The following is a 19922-nucleotide window of genomic DNA, read 5'->3' on the forward strand; positions in this document are numbered from 1 at the left end:
GCGCGCGGGGCCGATGGCGGCGGGGGGCGCGGCGCTGTGGCGGCGGCTGTCGGCATGGCTGCCCCGGGGCCGCCTCGGGCTGGCCGCGCTGCTCGGCCGCCTCTCCGACCGCCTGTCCCGCGGCCGCGACCGCGACCGCCGCGCCCGCAGGTAAGGAGCCGCGCCGGGCTCCTCCCGGAGCCGAGCCCCGCGGCGGGCGGGAGCGCTCGGGCGCCTCCCGCCTCGGCCTCGCGTTGCCCGGGAGCCCCGGGCCTCCGCCGCTGCCCCGGGGGGATTGTGCTCCGCCTGTGCCCGCCCAGGCCCGTTAAAGTCGCTGCGGGTGAGGGGCCCCGCCGAGGCGGGTGCTGCTCCCGCGGTCGGTCGGCGGCGGGAGAGGCACCGGCCCCGCTCCTTCAGGTCGCTGTAGGCCGTCGGCCTGCTCTCGCTGTCCCCTGGCTAGGAGGACAAGAGGGGGTACTTTTATTTTCTTCGCCTTCTTTATTTGGCCACGGCTGCCTTTCGGGTGCCACACGACGCTACTCGTTTGCTAGGGATAGGTTTCCACCGCGGCAGTCCCACGTACTGGTCGGCCTCTGCCCGGGGCGCAGGCGTGAGGCACAGCCCACCCGGGCTGGGCGTTCTCTGTGGAAGGGGAGAGCCCCCGCTCCCTGCCAGAAAAGAGAGGAGAACGGGCCTCAGCTGTGATCTGGCGGGAGAGAGGTGAGGCGGGAAGGGGGCTGCCCTTTCCAGGGACAGTTGCAGTTACGCTGGAGCAGGTGAATTACCGAACCGTGGGCAGAGGGTGTTTTCACTGTTATTTTAAATGGATCTGAGTGGGAAGGAGTGGGCCTTCACTCCTCTTCCTGACATCTCCCTTGGGCAGCTGCACAACGAGCAGGATCCTGGAGCTGACCTCTGAAGATTGCCCAAGCTCTCCCTTTCCTCTCCGTTCTCTGGGGAGGTGGACCAGCCCTTCTTGGTGCCTGCCCGGCTGTGTGTGTGCTGGGGGGAGTGCACCGCTGCAGCCTCCAGCTCCTCCAGTCAGTCTGTCCGTGGCCACACTCCCCCAAACAGCTTCTTCTCTCCTTATTTTTGCTACTGCGCCACTGCCTCTGTTTTGCTGCTGCCTTTGTGGGGACTGTGTGATCAGGAGTACAAGTCATGCTAGAAACAAAACATTAAAAAAATGGAGATGATTGTCTTTCTGTTGAACCGTGTCCCGAGTTCAGAAGTGATCGAACAAAATGCTTCAAAGGAGTCTTTAAAAAAAAAAGGTCTTTTCCCCCAGTCTTCAGGCATCGCTTTGCACTGGACTTGGGAAGAGCATTGGAAGGAATCTGTGGTTTGATTTGTGTAGTACGGTGCCTGATACAGTCTTCTGTATGAATGAAACTTACTTTTGTAAGGGTGGCATCTCTCATATCACGGCCTGCCTTCGCTCTCCTTTTCCCCCTGTTCAGCAGATGTGTTGCAGTTGTGCTCAGAGCCCAGTGTTAGCCGGTGTTCTGCTGTATGTTCCTGGGGAAGCCAAGGATATTATTTTTAAACTTTTGGTTTCATCAGTGTTTTTAGCGTAGATAAATTACTAGTCTGAGCCTTGGAAAGAGACAGCTGAATTCAAGGACAAGCAGTTTGTAGATCCCCCTGTGTGGTGACGTATGCGTGGGTGAAAGGACGGCGTCGTATCCTGCAGTTTCACTTCACCTCTGGTTCTGCAGATGAGGTTTTACAGTGAATAAGAGTGTTTCAGCTCCATCATGAGTCTGTGTACCAAAACCACAATTTTTAAAAATAGAACACACGCAAAAAATCCCTCATTTATACTTAGGACCAACTTTTTATGCAGAAAAGATTTGAGGTGGTTCCTTTTAGTTCTGTTTTCTCTTTCTGGTTAACATGATGATGTGAAGTACATGGGAAGGGCTCCCCCCCCCGCCCCATTTTCTGTTTCTCTGAAAGCTAGTTTGTTGAAGTATGGAATTTTGGTGATTTCTTCATAACGTTACGTGGTTTCTGACTGTTGTGTGTGTCCAGCTGAAAGGATTGTGTTGTACTTGAGTAGTTACTCGCGCTATTTTCAGTCACTGGTGGGTAGAAATTGCTGCTTCGGTAGACAATTGCTGTCCTATTGTTACTGTTGACTGGAGCAAAACACTGATTTATTTGATAATTTTAAAAGCCTTACGCTCTCAACACTAAAGAACAACTAAAATTTCAGTATTGAATTAGAACATCAAACAGTGTAGAAATACTTTAAATTGCATAGGCAGTAAAAATTGCAGAATATAGAATTAGTGGATATCAATACATGCATAGAATTAATCTGAAGGCTCAAACCAAATAGTGCTGGTGATGCAGATCGATTTTACTCCCTCAGCAGCCCTGGGAGAGGGCTGCCCGGTCAATCCATAAACCTGACGTTTGGCCGCATAGTGAGGATGCAGTTTAACTTGCAGCTTTCATACTCTTTGCCAGAAAATGGCTTCTTAGAATCATGTTTCTGGAAAGTGGCTTCTCTGGCAGTGGAAGTATAATTGGCCAGGATTGACCAATGGAATAATAAGGAAAATATTTATCTCCACTTGCTGATTAATTGTTGTCATAACACGCATATGTGTTTGAAAAAATGGTATTTCTTGTATTTCTGCTTTTTTTTTTTTTTTTTTTAAAAAAAAACATCTATGGAATATTTCCATTGTTTTTAAGAGCCTGTGTTGGTAATGTGTGTAACTTCTGTGTGTCAAGTCTGAGCCTGACCCACATGGTCTGTTGAAAACCGCCATCCTAGGAATTCTTGCACAAATTGACTCAGATTTCTGTTGCGATGAATAGTCAGTGACAAACTAGTGGATTTTCCAGGAAACGCAACAGCAAACTGTCTGGCTTCTGCGTAAGGGTATTCGGAAAGCTTGTGAAGATCCAGTGTTTTATCATGAAGCAGATGAGTGAAATCATCTTCCTGGAATCTGTGGTCATTTGACTTTGGATTGTGGTAAAACCTAAAAGTTCCTTGTAACAAATTCTGGTAAAGGTCATAATCAGGTTTCTTCTTGGTACATGGTGGCGGCAGAATGCATCAGGACGGGTCACAAGACGGTGGGTGCCTGTTGGCCCGGGGGACCTGGCGCCCCTCCAGGACGGGACCAGCCGCCTCGGTCCTGTCCTGGCAGCAGGTCTGGCTCCTGCGAGCAGGATTTGCAGACCAGAATGCTTTCTGTCAGGTCTGGGGATGTGGTTCAGTCCCTTGCTTGTCGATTCCTGGATCTCATGGGAGTTGCTGCTGCTAATTGTGCTGAAATGTGGTTTTGTCATGTGGACAGATTCCTACCAGGGGTTATTGTATGACTTGATGAATTTGCATGCGTGAAGCCTCCAGAGAAGAAAAGATGCCGTTCGCTTCTTGTCACCCCCCTAAGCATGACTTTTAACAGTAAGCTGGTTTCTTCCCTAAGTGACTTCAAAGGAATTAAATTTGTTCTGAAATTTCTTTTTGAAGAATGAGCTTCCTGCTGCTTCCCTTACAGTTACTTTGAAGTTTGTAAGAGAAGTCTTGACCTTCTTTTAGTACTTGCGCAGAATGCAAGTGGCATTGTTGTCAAGGGCTACCTAATGTTTCTGAGTTGTGGTTCTTGGCTCATACCTGTTGAAACACACTCGATCCTTTGGTACGTCGTTCTGGTGCTGTGACTTAATTGCTTTTGCTAGGATTTGCGCTCAGGCACTTTGCGTGTTGTAGATCTTTTTTTGGATAAGTTTGAGGGGTTGACGCATTTTTCTGTTTTGTTAGGGAACTTTTTGAGTAGTATGATTTTTAAAACATCTTTACCTAAAATAGAAACAGACTATAATCTGTAGCCCCTCTGAGAAGTAAGCTGGACGTGAAAGTGACTGTTGGCCATGGCAAAGCTGATGCCTGTGTGATAAAGACAATTCAGAACTGACTGATTACAAATATAGCTGGTACCACAGTGGCACCGCCAGACATCTGATCTGTGGGTGTTTGGGAGAGTTCCCATCCTCCGTTTCTTCAGCTTCCAGCCCGTTTCCTCTCCTGTGTTCCTGTTCTGATGTGAGAGCTGTTTCCCCTCATGTCCCCTGCCAGCTAGGGGAAAGAGCTGATGAGGTTGAGATGCGTTCTCCCACCTTTTGCCTGTGTTTTTCTATTTCTGGATTTGGCTTTGGTGACTCAGCTGGGATTATGGAAAGGAAAAGGCATTCTTGCCATTGTGGATCCTTACAGTGTATTGGCCCTGGTTGCAGCTCTCTCTTTACCTACTTGGAGGTTGTTTGTGGGAAGCAAAGGCTCCACCATAAAGAATTTCTCCATCTTTCATTTCACAGATCATCGTGGCTTCTTCTAGCCCCATTGCTCAGCCCTCCTGTTCCTGTGATCACAGCCCCACCTTGTTCCCTTTGTCCAGAAGGAGCACACAGGTTCCAGTGGATCAGGAATCTGGTTCCAGAGTTTGGGATCTCCAGCTCGCATGTCAAGGTGCTTTCATCCCCAGCTGAATTCTATGAACTCTTGAAGGTGAGTTGCAGGAATGCTTTTTGGGAGTTGCAGTGATTATGGAGAATCAGAGACAAGCTGTTAGGAAGGAGCACCTGCAGGTTATTAGTCCAACCCTCTACTTGAAACAGGATTGTTGTCAACACGAGCTCAGGTCAGGCAGGCTTTGTCTAGCTGTGTCTTGAAAATGGCTGAGGATTGAGGTTCTGCCTCTGGGTGAGCAGTTCCAGTGCTGCACCATCTTAGTAGTTTACGATTTTTTTCTGGTGTCAGACCTGAACTTTCCAAAGCTGTTGTGGCTGCTGCTCAGCTGTAACTACCAAGAGTCTGGCTCGGTCATCCTTGTAACTGCTCTTCTAGTAGTTGCAGGCTGCTGTTGGGTCAGCCCCCTGAGCTGCCTCTTTGCAGTACGAAACAAGCACAGCTCCCTCAGTCCCCCACAAAGGTCTCTTAGGTCAGTACAGCGTGAATCCTGTAACACTGAATCTCTTAGGTAAGTAGGAGGGCTGAGGTGGGAATTTCTTTGTTTAGCTCAGTTGCATGAGTCTTTTCACAATGCGTATTTAAAGCAAGTTCCAGTATTTCTGAAACATGATCTTAGATCGCCGTGGTAAGCCATTGGAGAGCAAGGCTTGGGTGAGCCACGCAGGCGGCAGCCGCCGTCCCCTGCAGCATCGGTGGTGAGCACAGGCGACAGGAGGAGAGCTCTGTGAACACAGCTCTCTAGGTTCTAGCTAGTTGATGGGACACAAAGGAAAGAGCAGTTGCAGAATGAAAGCTGGCATTGCCAGTACTGATACAATCCCAGTGTTGCAGCTACTGAGCGGTAACTGCTCTTGTATGCAATAGTTTTAGCTGCAGGGAATGTGTTCCTCAGTTTTCCAGAAAGCATTGATTTCTTCCTTCGGCTGCAGCTTCTTTGCTATCAGTGTGTTATCCTCATGCCTTGCCTTCTACAAGGCAAGGGGGACAATGCTGTGATCTGGCTGAAGTGATTCTCCTTGGGGGAACCACAGCTCTTCTATGATCTGGATCATGAGCTCCCAGTGGGCACAGAGACCAAGGATGAAACTGAATTTATTTTCTGCTACTCTTAGGTGCAGATAAAAACAGCCAAGCAGCGAGTAGTGATGGCTTCACTGTACCTGGGAACGGGGCTTCTTGAACAGGAGCTGGTGAGTGTGGAAAGGGTTTGGGAAGGGGGGAAAGTGAATGCAGAAAGAAAATGCATGCCTTTGCAAAAAGCATCTTGTTCCTGCAGGTACAACAGGTTTATATGAGGTGCAATTTGTGAGCTTGTAATGTCCTTAAAACTTTCATGTAGGGATTCACTTTACATGTGTTTTCTCCTGTCCTTGAGAGTTTTCTCAGGGTTTTTGGCTGCACTGGTGTACTTGTATGTGGGATGGGGGAGGGAGGAATTTGGAAGGGAGGCACATGGAGGTTTTGTTTTAGGCCTAGTACAGAGCCGTGGAACTGCTGCACTTTTTCATGGGATAATGAGCCTGGATCTTCCAGACTGTTAGAGGTTACTGGCATAGTGTTCCAAGGGGTTTTGCAGAACCATGGGATCATGGGTAGTATTTTTTTTTCCCTGGCATTTTTCTTGAACATGATTAAAGTTGTGTGTGTGTAGTGCTGTGTTTTGTTCTCCAAGTACAGTATGCAGATGCAATATTAGCTCTTTGCATTTAAGACAGAGGTCAGTTTTGCTTCATGTTGTTTGCTTTTTCTGTTTCCTGTTCTTCCCCCTAGAAACAAAAGCATTACCTAAGACCTTTAGGGAGAAGCCTGACCTTGGCCAGTTTCTTATGTTAGAATGCAAATTCCATAGCAGGGTAAAGGTGAACAGTCTTGCACAGGGTTTTGTGCCTGGCTTTGTCTGGGCTTGTACACAAGATTTGGATTTGCATGTGACAAACAGCCTTGTAGTTAAGGAATAAAACTGCCTCTGCATCGTTTGTGAACTCCTACCAAGGTTTCTCTTTGGTAATGCAAATGTGCGATTTGGGAATGATGATGGGACTTTTTCTGCTAAATATTAATTGCTCTTCAGAAGCTTGAAGAATGTGCGCGTGTAAAATTGATGCCCTTTCATGTATTGCTTTAGGCTGACAGAGTAGGATGCCTGTCTGACAGATGCAGAGTCTAAACTAGCAGTGTTTTGCATGAGTAGGAGAGACTCACACTAGGGTGTGGAAGCTTTCATTGTCATCAGCCTCCTGGCTGCCGAACGCTTTCTTTCACAAAGCTTCATTTGCTTTCTGTAACTAGTAGAGAAATAAATCTCTCTCTGCAGGTGGATTGCTTAGAAGAAACACTGGAGAAATCACTGCAAGGAAAAGGATCGTCTAACCTCAGAGTTTCCATTCTTCTTGACTACACCAGGGGATCTCGGGGTAGATAATTACGATGCTTTGCTTTCTTCGAAGGCTTATTTTACAGTTAGGCTGGATAAACTCTTTTTTCAGAGAGAGGCCGTCTTGACCCATTGGACCTACTTATTTAAATCGTACACCTTTCAAAACTGGCCTTTTGTATACCAGTAACTACTTATTCCCAGAAAACCTTCAAGCTGAGCAGCTTTTCTTCTGAAAATAGGTGGCAGGAGTGAGAAGGGCCAAACTCTGCTCTGTGCAACTTGTGCTTTCTTGCACAAGTCTTGTTCGCTTGTCAGTGCATTTGTCCTTACCCATCATGCTGTCTTATATTTTCATTTTTAAAGGAGAGTGGGAATTGTTGGAAGGAGCAGTACACTTAATCAGAAACCTTTGTGGTGACTCTTTGTAGCATGTGTTGCTAGTGCTAGGTGTGGCTTGATTAAGAAGCTTGAAGGGTGTCAGACCTGCTCAGTGACCTTTTCCAAGGCCCATTCATCAAATAACTTACAGTTCTGGGTGTCAATTTCAATATTGACATAGTGCAAATGAAAGTGATTTAAAAAAACGGACCACAAAAAAATCCTCCAAACCCCCATACTAAGTGCCAGCAGATGAGGTGGGTGCTCATTCTGTAACCAGCTTCTAGCCGAGCAGCTGCAGTGGCAGGCCGTGGTGTAGCCCGTCTGGTGTGATCCTGTGTGTGAAGCTCCCCTTCTTTCCCAGGTAGGAAGAATTCCCGAACCATGCTAATTCCACTGCTGCAGCGATTTCCTGAGCAAGTCCGTGTGTCCCTCTTCCACACCCCAAACCTGCGTGGACTTCTCAGGCTCCTGATTCCAGAGCGTTTTAATGAGACCATAGGACTGCAGCACATCAAGGTCTATCTCTTTGATGATAATGTGATCCTGAGCGGGTGAGTCCTGCCTTTCCAGGCCTTTATATGGTTCATTTAGCTGAGGTTTTGAGGCAAGGTGTGCATGCTACTAGTGTTGTCTGAACTTCATTATTTGCATCAGGTTTTTCTGTAGCTACCATATCAATGCTATTCTGAGATGGAAGAGCAACCACAGCTCTTCCACATGAGATTCTCATATGAAAGAGTCTTTCTCAAAAGAAAGAAAGATTTCTTGAGATTCAAAAGAAAAGATTTCTTGAGATTCAAAAGAAAATGGCCAGTGTGTACTTTAGTCCAGTTATATGCAGAGTGAGATCTGTAACCTAGGCTGGGGTGTTCAGGATCATATGCCTCTGCTTTGTTCTGGAACTCAACTCTTCTTTTTCTCTCCTAGCGCAAACCTGAGTGATTTGTACTTCACCAACCGTCAGGACCGCTATGTTCTCCTGCAGGACTCTCCTGAGATTGCAGACTTCTTCACGGAGCTGGTGGATGCAGTTGGAGATGTGTCTCTGCAATTACAGCGAGATGATACAGTCCAGATGATGGAGGGGATGGTACACCCGTACCAAGGTAGGAGGGAGTTGTCTTACCTGGTTGGATGACACGGTCCGGAGGAGCGGAGTGACAGCCAGGGTTTAAGGATGACTTGAACTTCATCCATTTGAGAATTGCTGAGTGTCTGACCATTGTTTACAAATTGCAGGGCGTCCCATTTCTGTGCCATCCATTATTAAAATCAAGATTGCTAGAGTTTTGAGACTGAATCTACCAGAGTGTTCCTAGCCCAGTGACTGTCACCAGCTAATCTGGCAGAGTGCAAAAGCCGAGTTCCTCTGTAACTGTCTCATTGCTTCTTCATAATTCTGCTGCTTGTGACTTTAAACACTTAAATTCCTTGAGAGGTTCTTTCCATTTTTGATATTAATGTCAGTAATTGTAGATGCTCTGTTTGTGCATACTCTGAAAGTTTCATGAATGTAGTGCTATTTTTAGTAATTAATATTTTGTAGTCAAATCTATTCTGGGAATCATATCAATATCGTATTAGGAAGACCAAGAACAGGCATTGAAATGAGCAGAGAAGGGCATCTATCTGTCAGACTGATTGCATCATAAGTTTTTTTGTCCTGGCCTTGTGCACCGCTGTGTGATGTAAGTGTAGACTGTGGGCAGTAGTTTATTTTGTATGTTCCAGTTCATTCTTGATTACCATTTTAGCTTTGCCCTGGTCTTTTCTCAGTGGATTTTTCAAGCTGCTGCTAGCCAAGTTTCTCTTTCCCTCTTAAAGCCAAGTATTTTTCTTCTCTAATGTAACTTTGCTGATCTTAAAACAGCTGGTTTTGAGACTTAGTGAAGAAAGTTGTGTGGTCTCTGTGTTAGCTCCTTTTTGTTCTCGTACTGGTGTCCTGTCAGTAGTTTTTCCTGCTACACAACAGGTGATGCACAGCTCTGTACCTTTAGTTTCGAACACAATCTCTTGTGGTTTTCCTGCAGGAGACAAGATGGCTTACTGTGAGATAGCAAATCGAAGAGTCATGGAGGTGATCAACTCTGCCAGGACACGACAAGAACTCCTTCACGCAAAGACTTTCCACAGCAGCCAGCAAGGCAGCTCCTTGTTATCCCAGCAAGGCTCTCAAACATCTGCGGGTCTGAAACCAGAACCCGACACCTGGATCTATCCCTTAATCCAGATGAAACCTTTTGGGATTCGGATAGATGAGATGGTCACAGAGACGCTGCTGACAGAGGCTGAATGGGACGCCAGGATATACCTTACCACTGGCTACTTCAACCTGACACAAGCTTACATGGACCTCATTCTGGGCACTAGGGCTGAGTATCGGATCCTTCTGGCCTCACCGGAGGTGAATGGGTTTTTTGGTGCCAAAGGGGTGGCAGGTGCCATCCCTGCTGCCTATGTTTACATTGAACACCAATTTTACAGTGAGGTCTGCTACCTTCACCAGCAGGAGAGGGTCCAGCTGCAGGAGTACTCGAGGGCTGGGTGGACTTTCCATGCCAAAGGTAAGCTGTCCCTTTCCCAAGAGGGCTTGTTCAGGAGGCATTTGAGACTTTACACATGTTTGGATTGTACAACTAGTGAGGGGATGGCTGGGTGCTGAGTCTAGACTCAATCTCCAAAATACTCATCCAAGGTTTGAGCGTCTTGCATAAGCCTAGAAGGTTTTGATCGCTCAGGAGACAACAATGCAGTCATGTCTTGCCTCTGGATTCCTGATTCAAATATAGTCCCAGATATTATGCAAGAATTGTCCCTGTGGTGACAGTAAGGCACTGTCTTGATGTGAAACTTGATGTGACAGGAAAGGAGGCAACTGATTGCATTTATGGTCACAGCAGCAGTCGTGATGCCGTTTCCTGTATCCCTCTTGCCAGCTTTGGCAAGAAGCAGCGACGGCCGTGTCAGGGACCCCAGGGCGGGCTCCGCGGCAGGGGCAGGAAGGGAACTCGCTGGTGGTGACTCCCCCGGGGCCCTGGACACCACGTTCTCTTGGCAGCAGGTCTTCGTGGGGATGATGCAGGTGTTGAGGAATTTGTACCAACTTCTCTTTACGGCATACAGGAAAGTGCAGCGTAGTGAATAACTGCACCCATGTGCCTTCTGAGAGCTGGAGGCAGCTGGAGGGGAAGTTGCTGAGAAATGAATATTGCGCAACAAATGTAGTTAATAATAAACAAAAATAATTAATACTGCCATGATGGTCTTCTGTAGAAGACCCCAGATTCTTTCTTGCTTGATAGACTGGGTACAGCTTTCACAAGTTCAGCGCCACCTTGACCAAAGCATGAATGTTTTTCTGTTACTGGTTGTTGCTGCTTGTGTCTCTAAATTTTCCTTCCAGAAAACGCAGTCCTTGACTCTTATGTTCTCCTACTTTGTACACAGTAGTAAGTATTTCATTTCTCAGTGGTAGATTATAATAATGTAAAGATCTTAGGAAATCTACTTAATTGAGGATTTTTTTGTTTTGTTTTGTTTTGAGAAGTCTGATGCATGTGACACTTTAAAAATACCGAGATTCTTACAGTCTTCCCACATGGAGGTGCACCAGTGGAACAGCTCGCCAAATGACTTGGCTGCCATGGTCAGGTACAGCCCTCAGCTGAGCTGAGACATCTTTGCCGTGTTCCACAGCATCTTCTGTTGCTCTGATCTTCTGCAAGCACAGCTCTGCACGGTGTCACTGTGTCACTTCCTGTGATGGCTCACTGGTCCCCTAGGACAACTCTGTTACTGGAAGCAGTACCCAATCTGGCAGTAATTAACATGCAAGTTTCCCCAGTGGGTTTTGCAGTGTGTGAGGGGCATTTCCATTGTTTGCAGCACGTGTCTGATTTGAACACTGGAAGGATGCAGCCCCCAGGGCTCTGTCCTGTTCTGGAGTTTTCCTCCTGTGGTTTGTTTAAGGAGGCTAGCTGTAGATGACTGTGGGAATGCCTCTATCTGCCCTGTTTCCTGCAGGGCTGTTCAGAAGAAGGTTTAGACGTGGTAAGGGGAGAAAGCTGCTGAGTAGGCCTTCTCTTGACTAGAGAAAATACACGAGTGTTACTAGGCGGCCTCTGAGTCGAAACTACAAACCTTTCTAACGAGCGTCATGCCTCTCCTGCCGTGAAATCAGTAACTCTAGTGCAGTTAAACCCTTATCTCAATCCAGGGCGGCCTGGAGGAGCTGCCTGCCTGCCTGCCTAGGAAGTCCTGCCTGTTCTGTCTTCCAGAAAACACGTGCTCAAGTGATCTGTGGTTCACAGGTTCCCCCTCTTGCCGCGCACTGCTGACTCTGAGTGGGATTTGGCATGGATTGAGCTTGGAAGGCATGGGCTGCTTTTCCAAGCTACCAAAGTGCACGTGACAGTCCCTTTCTGGGCCAGCTGCGCCTTCTTATGGAAGCGCTCTGGCCTCCGTCTGCTGTGTGATATCCTGTTTGAGAGAGGGATAGAAGGCTTGAAGCTCAGCAGCTCCTGTGCTTGGCAGGAGGGACAGTGGGAGATGTTTGCTGCCTTGCTTCCGTTTCCTCTTCAGAGTGCTGGAAGGATCAGCGTGTAGCTCCCTTCTCTGGCACGCTCTGCCCTTTGGCACATGTTTGATTCACCCGGCTTCCTTCTGCAGGAGTCACGCAGTGTGTGTGGAAGAGAGGACAGGGCAGAGGAGGGAAAAGGAGGAAACCATGGGGACAGATGAGGGGCAGTTGCACATGGAGTCTGGCTCCTGGAAGAGGACGTGAGATCCGAGCAGCAAATAGTGCCTGTTAATACTTCCTTCTTGGACTAAGGTGAAGATACCCTTTAGTCTCCTGTAGGACCTAGCTGTTTTACACCAAGTGCTGTGCCTGCTGTTTTGTAAACCCTTCCAGCTCCTCTTAAAACACGTTGTATCCTGCCGCATGGCTCCCCACCGTGTGTCTTCCCACCAGGGTCAGGACTGTCTCTAGGTTCGTTCAGTGCAAGTGCAGTTGTGGCAGCCCCGCTCGGAGCACTGCGCAGCCGTCGTGCGTGTGTGAGTAGGAAATGCAAACCTTTGCACTTGTCTTTGCTGGGTGTAACATCAGGAAGCCTACCTGCAGCCGTGCACATCTACCTGTCTCCTGCTCCATTTCTGGGTGTGGTGTTGTGGGTGACACAGGCACATCTTTCAGGATTAGGGTCCCTTCCACGCAAGTATGGGGTGACAGAGTGCCGGGCAGGTGGCTGTTTGCTCCGAGATAAACCGCATTACTGCTATTGAATGGCGGCTGGGAAACTGCGCTTCCCCTTTCTGGAAAGGTGAGTCACTGTTTGAGCAGATCCTGCCAGGTGGCCATAAAGCCAGAGAGACCATAAAGGCTTTAGGGCTGCCGCGTGACTGCTTAGAAAGAGGGAGGAAGCATGTTCCTTGGGGCTGCTGCCCGGGCAGAGCTCCGGCCCGCTGTTGGGAGCCTTGTGCCGCGCTGGGCCGGGGCACCTCGCGGCCGCTGGTGCTGTTTGCTGGCAGAACTTGCCGAGTCTGCACCTCTTGGGTGCTTTTTGCAGCCCCCACGCCCCCCTCGCGTCGGCAGTCCTGCCCTTCTGTGGGTGGGTGCCCGGGGAGGAGTGGGTCGTGCGGCTGAGCCGCGGGCAGTGCCAGCGCTGAGCCGGGAGGTGTATGTGAAAGTGGCAGCGAAGCTGCTGAGTGTGTGCGATGTGGGGGCGGGGAGGAGGTTACAGGAACCAGCGGTGAATCGGCAGCTTCTTACTCAAGGCATTCTTGGAACTGCTGTGGGGTTGAGTTAGGAAACCTGCTTCTATTTTAAGGACTAGGTGTTTTTTATGCTACGATTTCTTTGTTGTAGTCTTTGTGTGACTCGCAGTAGGGATAAGCCATCTATCAGGGACCTGCCCAGGGCTGTTCTAAGTGCTTGTGCCATGCTAAGTGGAGAGCAAACACTTCTTGGGTCCATTTATACACAGAGAATGGCTGTATAGAGTCTCCTTGGCAATAGTCCTGGCTCTCCTGTGGCAGCCCTGGCTGTTCTTTCCTGCTGTGCTACAGTGGTATGCTTGAGAGGAGTAGTGTGTTTCCATCTTGTGCTTTTCAAAACAGTCCTGGGTTGTATCACGCTTGCTCTTGTTGTTGCACTGGCCAAGTTGTGTGTGAACTGCAGTGGTGAGTGGCAAGTGTTTGATTTCATCTTCGGGTGGCTCCTTAGGAAGTGAGTGGGTGTAATAGTTTGCACTTCTCTTACGAGTCTTTATTTCATGTGAATTCACCTGTTGGATCAGGGAGATGCCTATTTGTGTCACTGTCTTGTGTAGTCTTGGGAAAGGGGTTAGTCACTGTGCAACTGTGCTGCTTCCAGTTCTGGAACTGACTGGTCCAGGCCTGGCTTGTCTGCCCGGTGCTCTGTTGCTGGGTGTAGGTTTTCCTTTACTGAAAAACTGTTTGTCTTATTTCAGTGTTTCTGAAAGATGCTGTGGTGACCCCTAACTTAATGATAGTGACTCATTCTGGATTATTTTGGGGGCCCTCCATGCAGTGTATTTCCATTCCTAAGAATGGGTCCCCAGGGCGGCTCTGAGCGTGCTGCAGCCCCCTGTGATGTGCACACAAGTTTGGACAATACAAACTGTGCAAGGGTACCCCAAGATTCATAGGAAGCTTTGCAAGACACGCTAGACCATCTGCAAGGAAGCTTGCTTTGTGTCGTGATCTTTTATAGTTTCTGTAATCTAACATGTTTAATTCATTCGAAGTGCAGCGACTGTGTGAGGCTACCCTGGTTGTTTCCTTTCTCTGCCATGCTTCCTTTCTCCTCCTGTTTTTCCTGCAGGCCTCTGGCTGTACCTGGCAGGAAGCGATCTCCCCTGCCTAACGCTGATTGGCTCCCCCAATTTCGGATATCGATCAGTTCATCGCGACTTGGAAGCCCAGGTTGCGATAGTGACAGAAAATAAAGCTTTGCAGCAGCAACTCCATCAGGTAAGTGGCGGATTATGGGGAGATAACATGGATGTTGTGCTTCTTGGTCACACAGGGAATGCTGATGACGCAGTTGCAATAAAAACCTACTGCTACAATAATTCAAAACCTTCTTGAGCATAGGAAGTCTCAGGGAGCTGTCAGTTAAGTGACTATTGATGAGATGCCTGCTGCAAGTGCCTGTTTCTGGGAAATGGAGGCCATAACGGGAAAGAACATGTGTCCCCAGTGAACTCGAGTTATCGGGAGTGCTCAGGCACTGGATGCTGAGAGCCACAGCTTTCAGGGAGGATCTGCTGGCTCTCCTCTGCTCACGGATCACATGGGCCTTATCCCCAGTATCGAGCATTGCCAAGGTTGCACCGTGCTCTAGGATAATGAGGGCAGGCCCCTTGAATTGCTGATCTTGGACTTCTGGGGGATTTTGCTTCTCAGGCATTTGGGAAATCCTTTATAGGAATATAAATGCCAATCAGTTAGCTTTTGGGTGGCTGCCCACAGACTGTGGAGGTGAACAAACGCAGGGGATCTTAATGTAGTTTATACAGGAAGAGGATTTCTGGTTGGATTGCCCATGAAGTTATATGACATAATACCATTTTGAATAATAACATGACATTATATAATCTTGACACAAACATTTTTCAGTGGTTTAATGTTCAGTGTCCCAGGGTTTTTTCTGTTTCTTTTTTTTTTTTTTTTTTTTAATTAGCCAGCTTGGACTGCCCAGCACTTTTGCTGCTTCTCTAAATCCTGTCTGGTTCTCCAGCTGTCTTGACTCTGAATCTTCTGCTGGAACTGACAGGGTCCCAAGTCATTTCTTATGTTGTGCCCTGATACAAAGCAAATTGGTTTGGTGCTTCCATGTGTGACTTAGGGATCTCAGCAATGTATTCTGTTAAGCCAAGTCCTGGCATAAGAAGGCAGAGTTGTCTTCAAGATCAATGGGAATTGCCCAATTGCATCAGGGCTCTTCCACAGGATGAGTCAGAGCAGATCTAATCAAAAACAGTTCTATTACTGGAAGAGTTGCTTGAATATTTCAATTCATATCTTGCCTCCACTTGTTTCTAATGGAAGGGGAGAATCAATGAAAATACGACATAGGAATTTTCTCAGACAGTGCTGCAGTGATCCAATTTAAAGGGCTTTAAACCATTCCCATTTGCTGGAAGCTGATTTTGATGTTTGTTTACTCTTCTGTGATCTTTGTTTAGAAGACTTAATACATTACTGGGATGCTGCCATGAAATCACTTTGCCTTTTAACATTCAGTTCTATTTTAAAAATGTGTGATGAGATTTGGTAAGAAATTTGAGTGGTCCGGGTGTCTTTGGGGGCTCCACTGAATGAACTTCAGTTCAGATAAGTGGTCTTGCTTCCAGTGATCGGACGACCTTGCCGCATCAGGTGACCGTGGTGCAGAATCTTCATAGCAGGGCTGACTATAGCTCTTGGAACATTTGGGGTGTCTAAAATTAGACTGATTTGGCACACAAATGTCTTCCTTCTGTTGTTGATTCACCTTCTTGGTGTTACTTTCCAGTGCTTGGTCCCCGATTCCCTGTTCCACCCTGAATTTAAACAGTGCAGAGTATTTTCTGTTGTTTGTGACAGCTTAGCTAATGACAAGAAGATTATGAACAGACTTAGAGTAGACAGTCTGCTCCTTGTTCATCTGCAAATCTAGAAACCTGACTGGCTTTGATAAGAAAACCGCTTCTACCTTTGATCAAACAGCTGCTTTCACGTGCAATGTGAGCGTGTATTATCATCATGATGGTTCATTTCCTCCTTCAGCAGTATTTTGTACACACTGGAGAAGCCTAAGTGTTTCTGGTAATTTAGCTGAAATCATGACTGCATATTCATTTGAAAACACAGCACTTGAGCTGTGTCTAGAAAGAGCTGCGTAAGCCAGTCTCTTGAGATTATGGTAAGGTTTCCTTTTCTGGCAATTACAGCGAGGGATTTAGGATTTTTCTGAAACTGAGGCTTAGCTTTCTTGCAACTGTGGGGCACAAAAAGGCAAAAGCTTCCTCCTCTTTGTGGAGTTTAAATTGCTAGTTCTTGAGTCTGGGTTTCTGAGTGCACTGATAGTCATCAGAAGGTGGAGTGCTGTGGGGCGCGGGGGTGAAGGACGGGTCCTGTGTTAGCTCCTTGGTGGTTGCTCTGGGAGTGGTGCTGCGTGCAATGAGAGCTCTTGTGTTCAGGCTTGTGACAGAAGTGGTGCGTGCTTTTGGCAGGGTCCATGCCCAGTATTATACGAGAATCTGCTTTCCTTAAAGGCCATTATATAATCGAACACTTGGGATTTACTGGGACGGTGTTTCTTTCCCTGTATAGGAGCAGGAGCAGCTTTACCTCTGCTCAGGTGTAGTCTCATCATCAACATTTGAGCAGCCAAACCGTTACGTGAAACTGTGGGTGAAGCTGGTAACACCTCTGATCAAGAATTTCTTTTGAAAGAAGTTGCTGCTTTGGGTGAGTTTTCTGCCATTCTTACGGGGAATTTATATTACACTGACTGCAATTAATAAGTGCAGTACTCTGCCACGTGGAAGAAATAGATGATGGCAAAATAGATGACGTGGGGAAAAAAGGCGTGTGTCTCTTCTTTTGGGGTACTTGCCACAGACTGGAATTATCGGTCAGGGCCTATATTGAGTTTCATCTGCTAGAATTTCTGGAAGGGTCAATGAAAGAGAACCCATACAAGGGTATTTCCCATGCATAGAAATAAAACTTCCTTTTCTGAAATGTCCCTTACAGAGCTTTGTGGAGAGGGACCGTATTTCATCTTGACCAGCTAATAGAAAACATTGTTGGAATATTTAAAATGTTTTGTTGGTTTTTTTTTTATCTGATCAGTGCTTTGCTTTAACCTTGTAGATGTTGGTTAACAGGGGCAGTCGTTTTTGCTTTTCTGCTTCGTACAGTGTCCTGGATTTGCCTGGCTGTTCGACTGCCCAGTAACTGGAGCCCTTCGGAGCTTCATGGAATTGCTCCTAGATTTTTTTTTTGTGCTGCACAGAGTCCATGCAGTTGGCACCTAAGTGTGTGCCCTTGATGCTGGGTGTTCACACATCCATTTTATTTACATAAACATGGTCTCCATCTCTGGGGTTGTATATCTGGCTCCTCCGTGATAAGATGTGTTATGAGTGTCTTTCATGAATTGTGGAGAGGCGTGAGAGGACTTTTGGTGCTAATGTGATTTTTGGATGTTACTTGCTAAAAGTGGGAGGCTGAAACCGTAACACATGTCCTGTAAAGAAGCTGGTTGGGAAGACAGATAGAAATGTGTTAGAGCGCAGGCGCGGGCTGCCCCCTGAGTTTCACTGGTGGAGTACGTGCAGTGTGTTCTGATCTTGTTTTGCCAACAAAAGGGATTCCTGGCACCTGAAAAAGCTGAAGGTAAGTGTAAAGCTTAATGGTAGTTTATTCTGAATGCTACTGCTTTACAAAGAAACAGGCAGCTCTACTGGCCTCCCCTTGTGGCTTTTCTTACCACTAGCTTTGAGGGAAGTTTTAAGCAACTGTATTTTAGAACTAATTGTTCAAGTATTTCACGGGGTGGGATTTTGATGAATTATTTTATGCTAAAGGAATAGGCACTGGCTTCCTTCCATATGGTGCCCAGAGCAGGTCTAATCACCCTAATAGGCATTACTGCTCATTCAAATTCTTTATTGTGAAAGAAAGGGTGGAGTAGATTCTATAACTGAGAAAAAGAAAGAAACATACTTCAGAGATTGGTCTGTTTGCAGCTGGATTTCTTGGGGCTGCGCAGGTTGGTGTGTTGGTGAACTGGGCCAAATCTGCGCCTTTCTGCTTCCTTCTGGTCTAAACAGATACATGCTTCCATACAGGAATGTGTCGTGCACATGTCTTGGAGAATTTCTGCTCACAGTTAGCACTGAGTGATCAAACAAATAGCTGTGGAAAGGCAGAGGGCTATGGGAAGGAAAGGAATCCAGATAGTTGCATGCAATTGTTCCGTTTGGCCTCCCTTGGTGGTCTGGCTCCCAACCAGCACTTCATCAGAAACCACCAATTGAAAACCAGTATCCGTCGTGAGAAACTCCATGCATTGTAAGAGCAGCCTCCACATGACAGCAGTTCCAGCACTGTTTTTATTGATACTTTGCTAAAACAGTTCTGGTACAATCAAACTTAGTCTAAGTTACACAACCTTGAGGTTTTTTGCAAGTAAAAGCATTCGCTGTTTTCCATAGTCACTAAGGTTTAGGTCTGTAAGAGCAGAGCAACAGCAGCCAGTATCCACTTAGCAGCTCTTTCTTTTGTCTTTAGGTTGAAGGTCCAGACGTAGGTGGGACCTCGCATCCGAGTCTTATAGACAGGACATTCATAGACGTTCTCGGTGTCCCTGCGGTCCACAGGGATGGCTCTGATGAAGATGACTGGCATTACGGGCCTCAGCTCCTTCAGTCGAGCGTCTGCGATCGCACCCGAAGGGATGTCCCACCGAGCGCCTGCAATATTACAAAACTGTCAGGGTTCCAGCTGCCAGGAGGCTTTTTCGCGCGGGGGGGCTGTTGGCGTGCCTGCGAATGGGTGGGGGGGAGTTGCTCTAGCAGCACGGGCAAGGACGGAGCGCGAAGGTTGGGCAGCTGTGACCGAGTGCTTGGTTGGGCTAAGGTTATCATCTCACTGGGACCCGTGAATGCATGCTGCCTTACCCTGCCTGCGTGGGATGCCTAAATAAATTCAGCCCCCACTCATCCTGTCCGCACGGGTTTGCAGGAAGGCTGCACAGCTGAAGGTAGAGCTTGGCTGTGGTGGGAGCTGCGGCAAGCTGCCCTGTGTGGTCTGTGCTCTTATTTAATGGGACCCCTTTGGTGCTCTGCTGATACTGCCATCTCATTCCCCCTCGTTTTTTCGCAGTAATTATTTTAGGTTCTGAGTTTCCTGATTTATCTTACACATCAAAGAAGAACAGAATATATTTATTCAGTAGAACCATGTAGCTTCAGACAACCTGTCCTCAGGTTCTGAATTTCCAGAAAACAAGCTTCTGGTTTGTGGAACTCTGCTTGTAAACTGGACGGGTGCTGCCCTCAGCTGGTGTGTCTCTGACATTAGCGTGGACTAAAGGCTCTGCTGCTCGGAGCTTTTGCAAAAGCTGCACAAATTCAAATAAGCCAGCGAGTACTAACACCTGCTCTGTTTTCAAGAATTTTATGGCTGAGCTGGGCTTTCTCCATGTCTGAAACATCTCATAAAAGATTCAGTCTTTTACCTTCCATGAATAATCCATGCACATAGGAGCCTTCTCTAGGTGGAGCTGTTATATCCTCACGGTTTTTCTTGGTCACTTCCACTGAAAGACACATCTTGTCCAGTGGCCATTCGTTTTTTCTGGCCATGGACTGCATGATCGCAGTGAGGAAGGACTGGGGATTGAAGAATCCTGCCAGCCACACTGTTGCAGGCAGCACAAAGTCTGTTGTCCAGACGTCCAGCTCCTGGAAAATAAAACCAGCAAAGTACTTGAGTGAAGCGTGGCCTCTGAGCAGCAGAATACTGCTTTGAGAGACGATGTGACGAAGAGCTGATGCTTCACTGTGCCTAACACAAGCTTCAGGTAATCTTCAGAGGGGGAGACTAGGATGGAGGTGGTCTGTGATGAATAAATAGCAGATTCCACTGCAGCAATGAAGCTTAAACTGTTAA

At 47.4% G+C, this 19922-nt stretch overlaps 2 protein-coding genes across 2 annotated transcripts in view; one reads left to right on the plus strand and one right to left on the minus strand.

Moving 5' to 3' along the window:
• PGS1 (phosphatidylglycerophosphate synthase 1) lies at positions 1 to 18643 on the plus strand. The gene is made up of 10 exons (XM_032993534.2): positions 1 to 150; positions 4321 to 4510; positions 5587 to 5664; positions 6789 to 6888; positions 7594 to 7783; positions 8160 to 8338; positions 9263 to 9796; positions 14077 to 14225; positions 16572 to 16709; positions 18540 to 18643. The coding sequence occupies exons 1-9, from the start codon at positions 14 to 16 to the stop codon at positions 16689 to 16691; spliced, it is 1677 nt and encodes a 558-aa protein (XP_032849425.2). The 5' UTR covers positions 1 to 13; the 3' UTR covers positions 16692 to 16709; positions 18540 to 18643.
• The window catches only part of DNAH17 (dynein axonemal heavy chain 17), a 24979-nt gene continuing 23400 nt past the window's right edge, over positions 18344 to 19922 (minus strand). The window contains 2 exon segments of the mRNA XM_042802483.1: positions 18344 to 18721; positions 19489 to 19714. Of these exon segments, the coding sequence (XP_042658417.1) occupies positions 18474 to 18721; positions 19489 to 19714 (474 nt within the window). The 3' untranslated portion in view covers positions 18344 to 18473.

Source organism: Tyto alba, unplaced genomic scaffold, assembly GCF_018691265.1.
Source record: "Tyto alba isolate M040663 unplaced genomic scaffold, T.alba_DEE_v4.0 Super-Scaffold_39, whole genome shotgun sequence".
In the NCBI taxonomy this organism is placed as follows: domain Eukaryota; kingdom Metazoa; phylum Chordata; class Aves; order Strigiformes; family Tytonidae; genus Tyto; species Tyto alba.

Excerpts from the sequence above, each read along its gene's own strand:
- PGS1 (XM_032993534.2), top strand. The coding sequence starts at position 14 with ATGGCGGCGGGGGGCGCGGCGCTGTGGCGGCGGCTGTCGGCATGGCTG. Across the intron at positions 6,889-7,593 it reads CTACACCAGGGGATCTCGGG|GTAGGAAGAATTCCCGAACC; the intron begins GTAGATAATTAC and ends CTTCTTTCCCAG. Across the intron at positions 9,797-14,076 it reads GTGGACTTTCCATGCCAAAG|GCCTCTGGCTGTACCTGGCA; the intron begins GTAAGCTGTCCC and ends TTTTTCCTGCAG.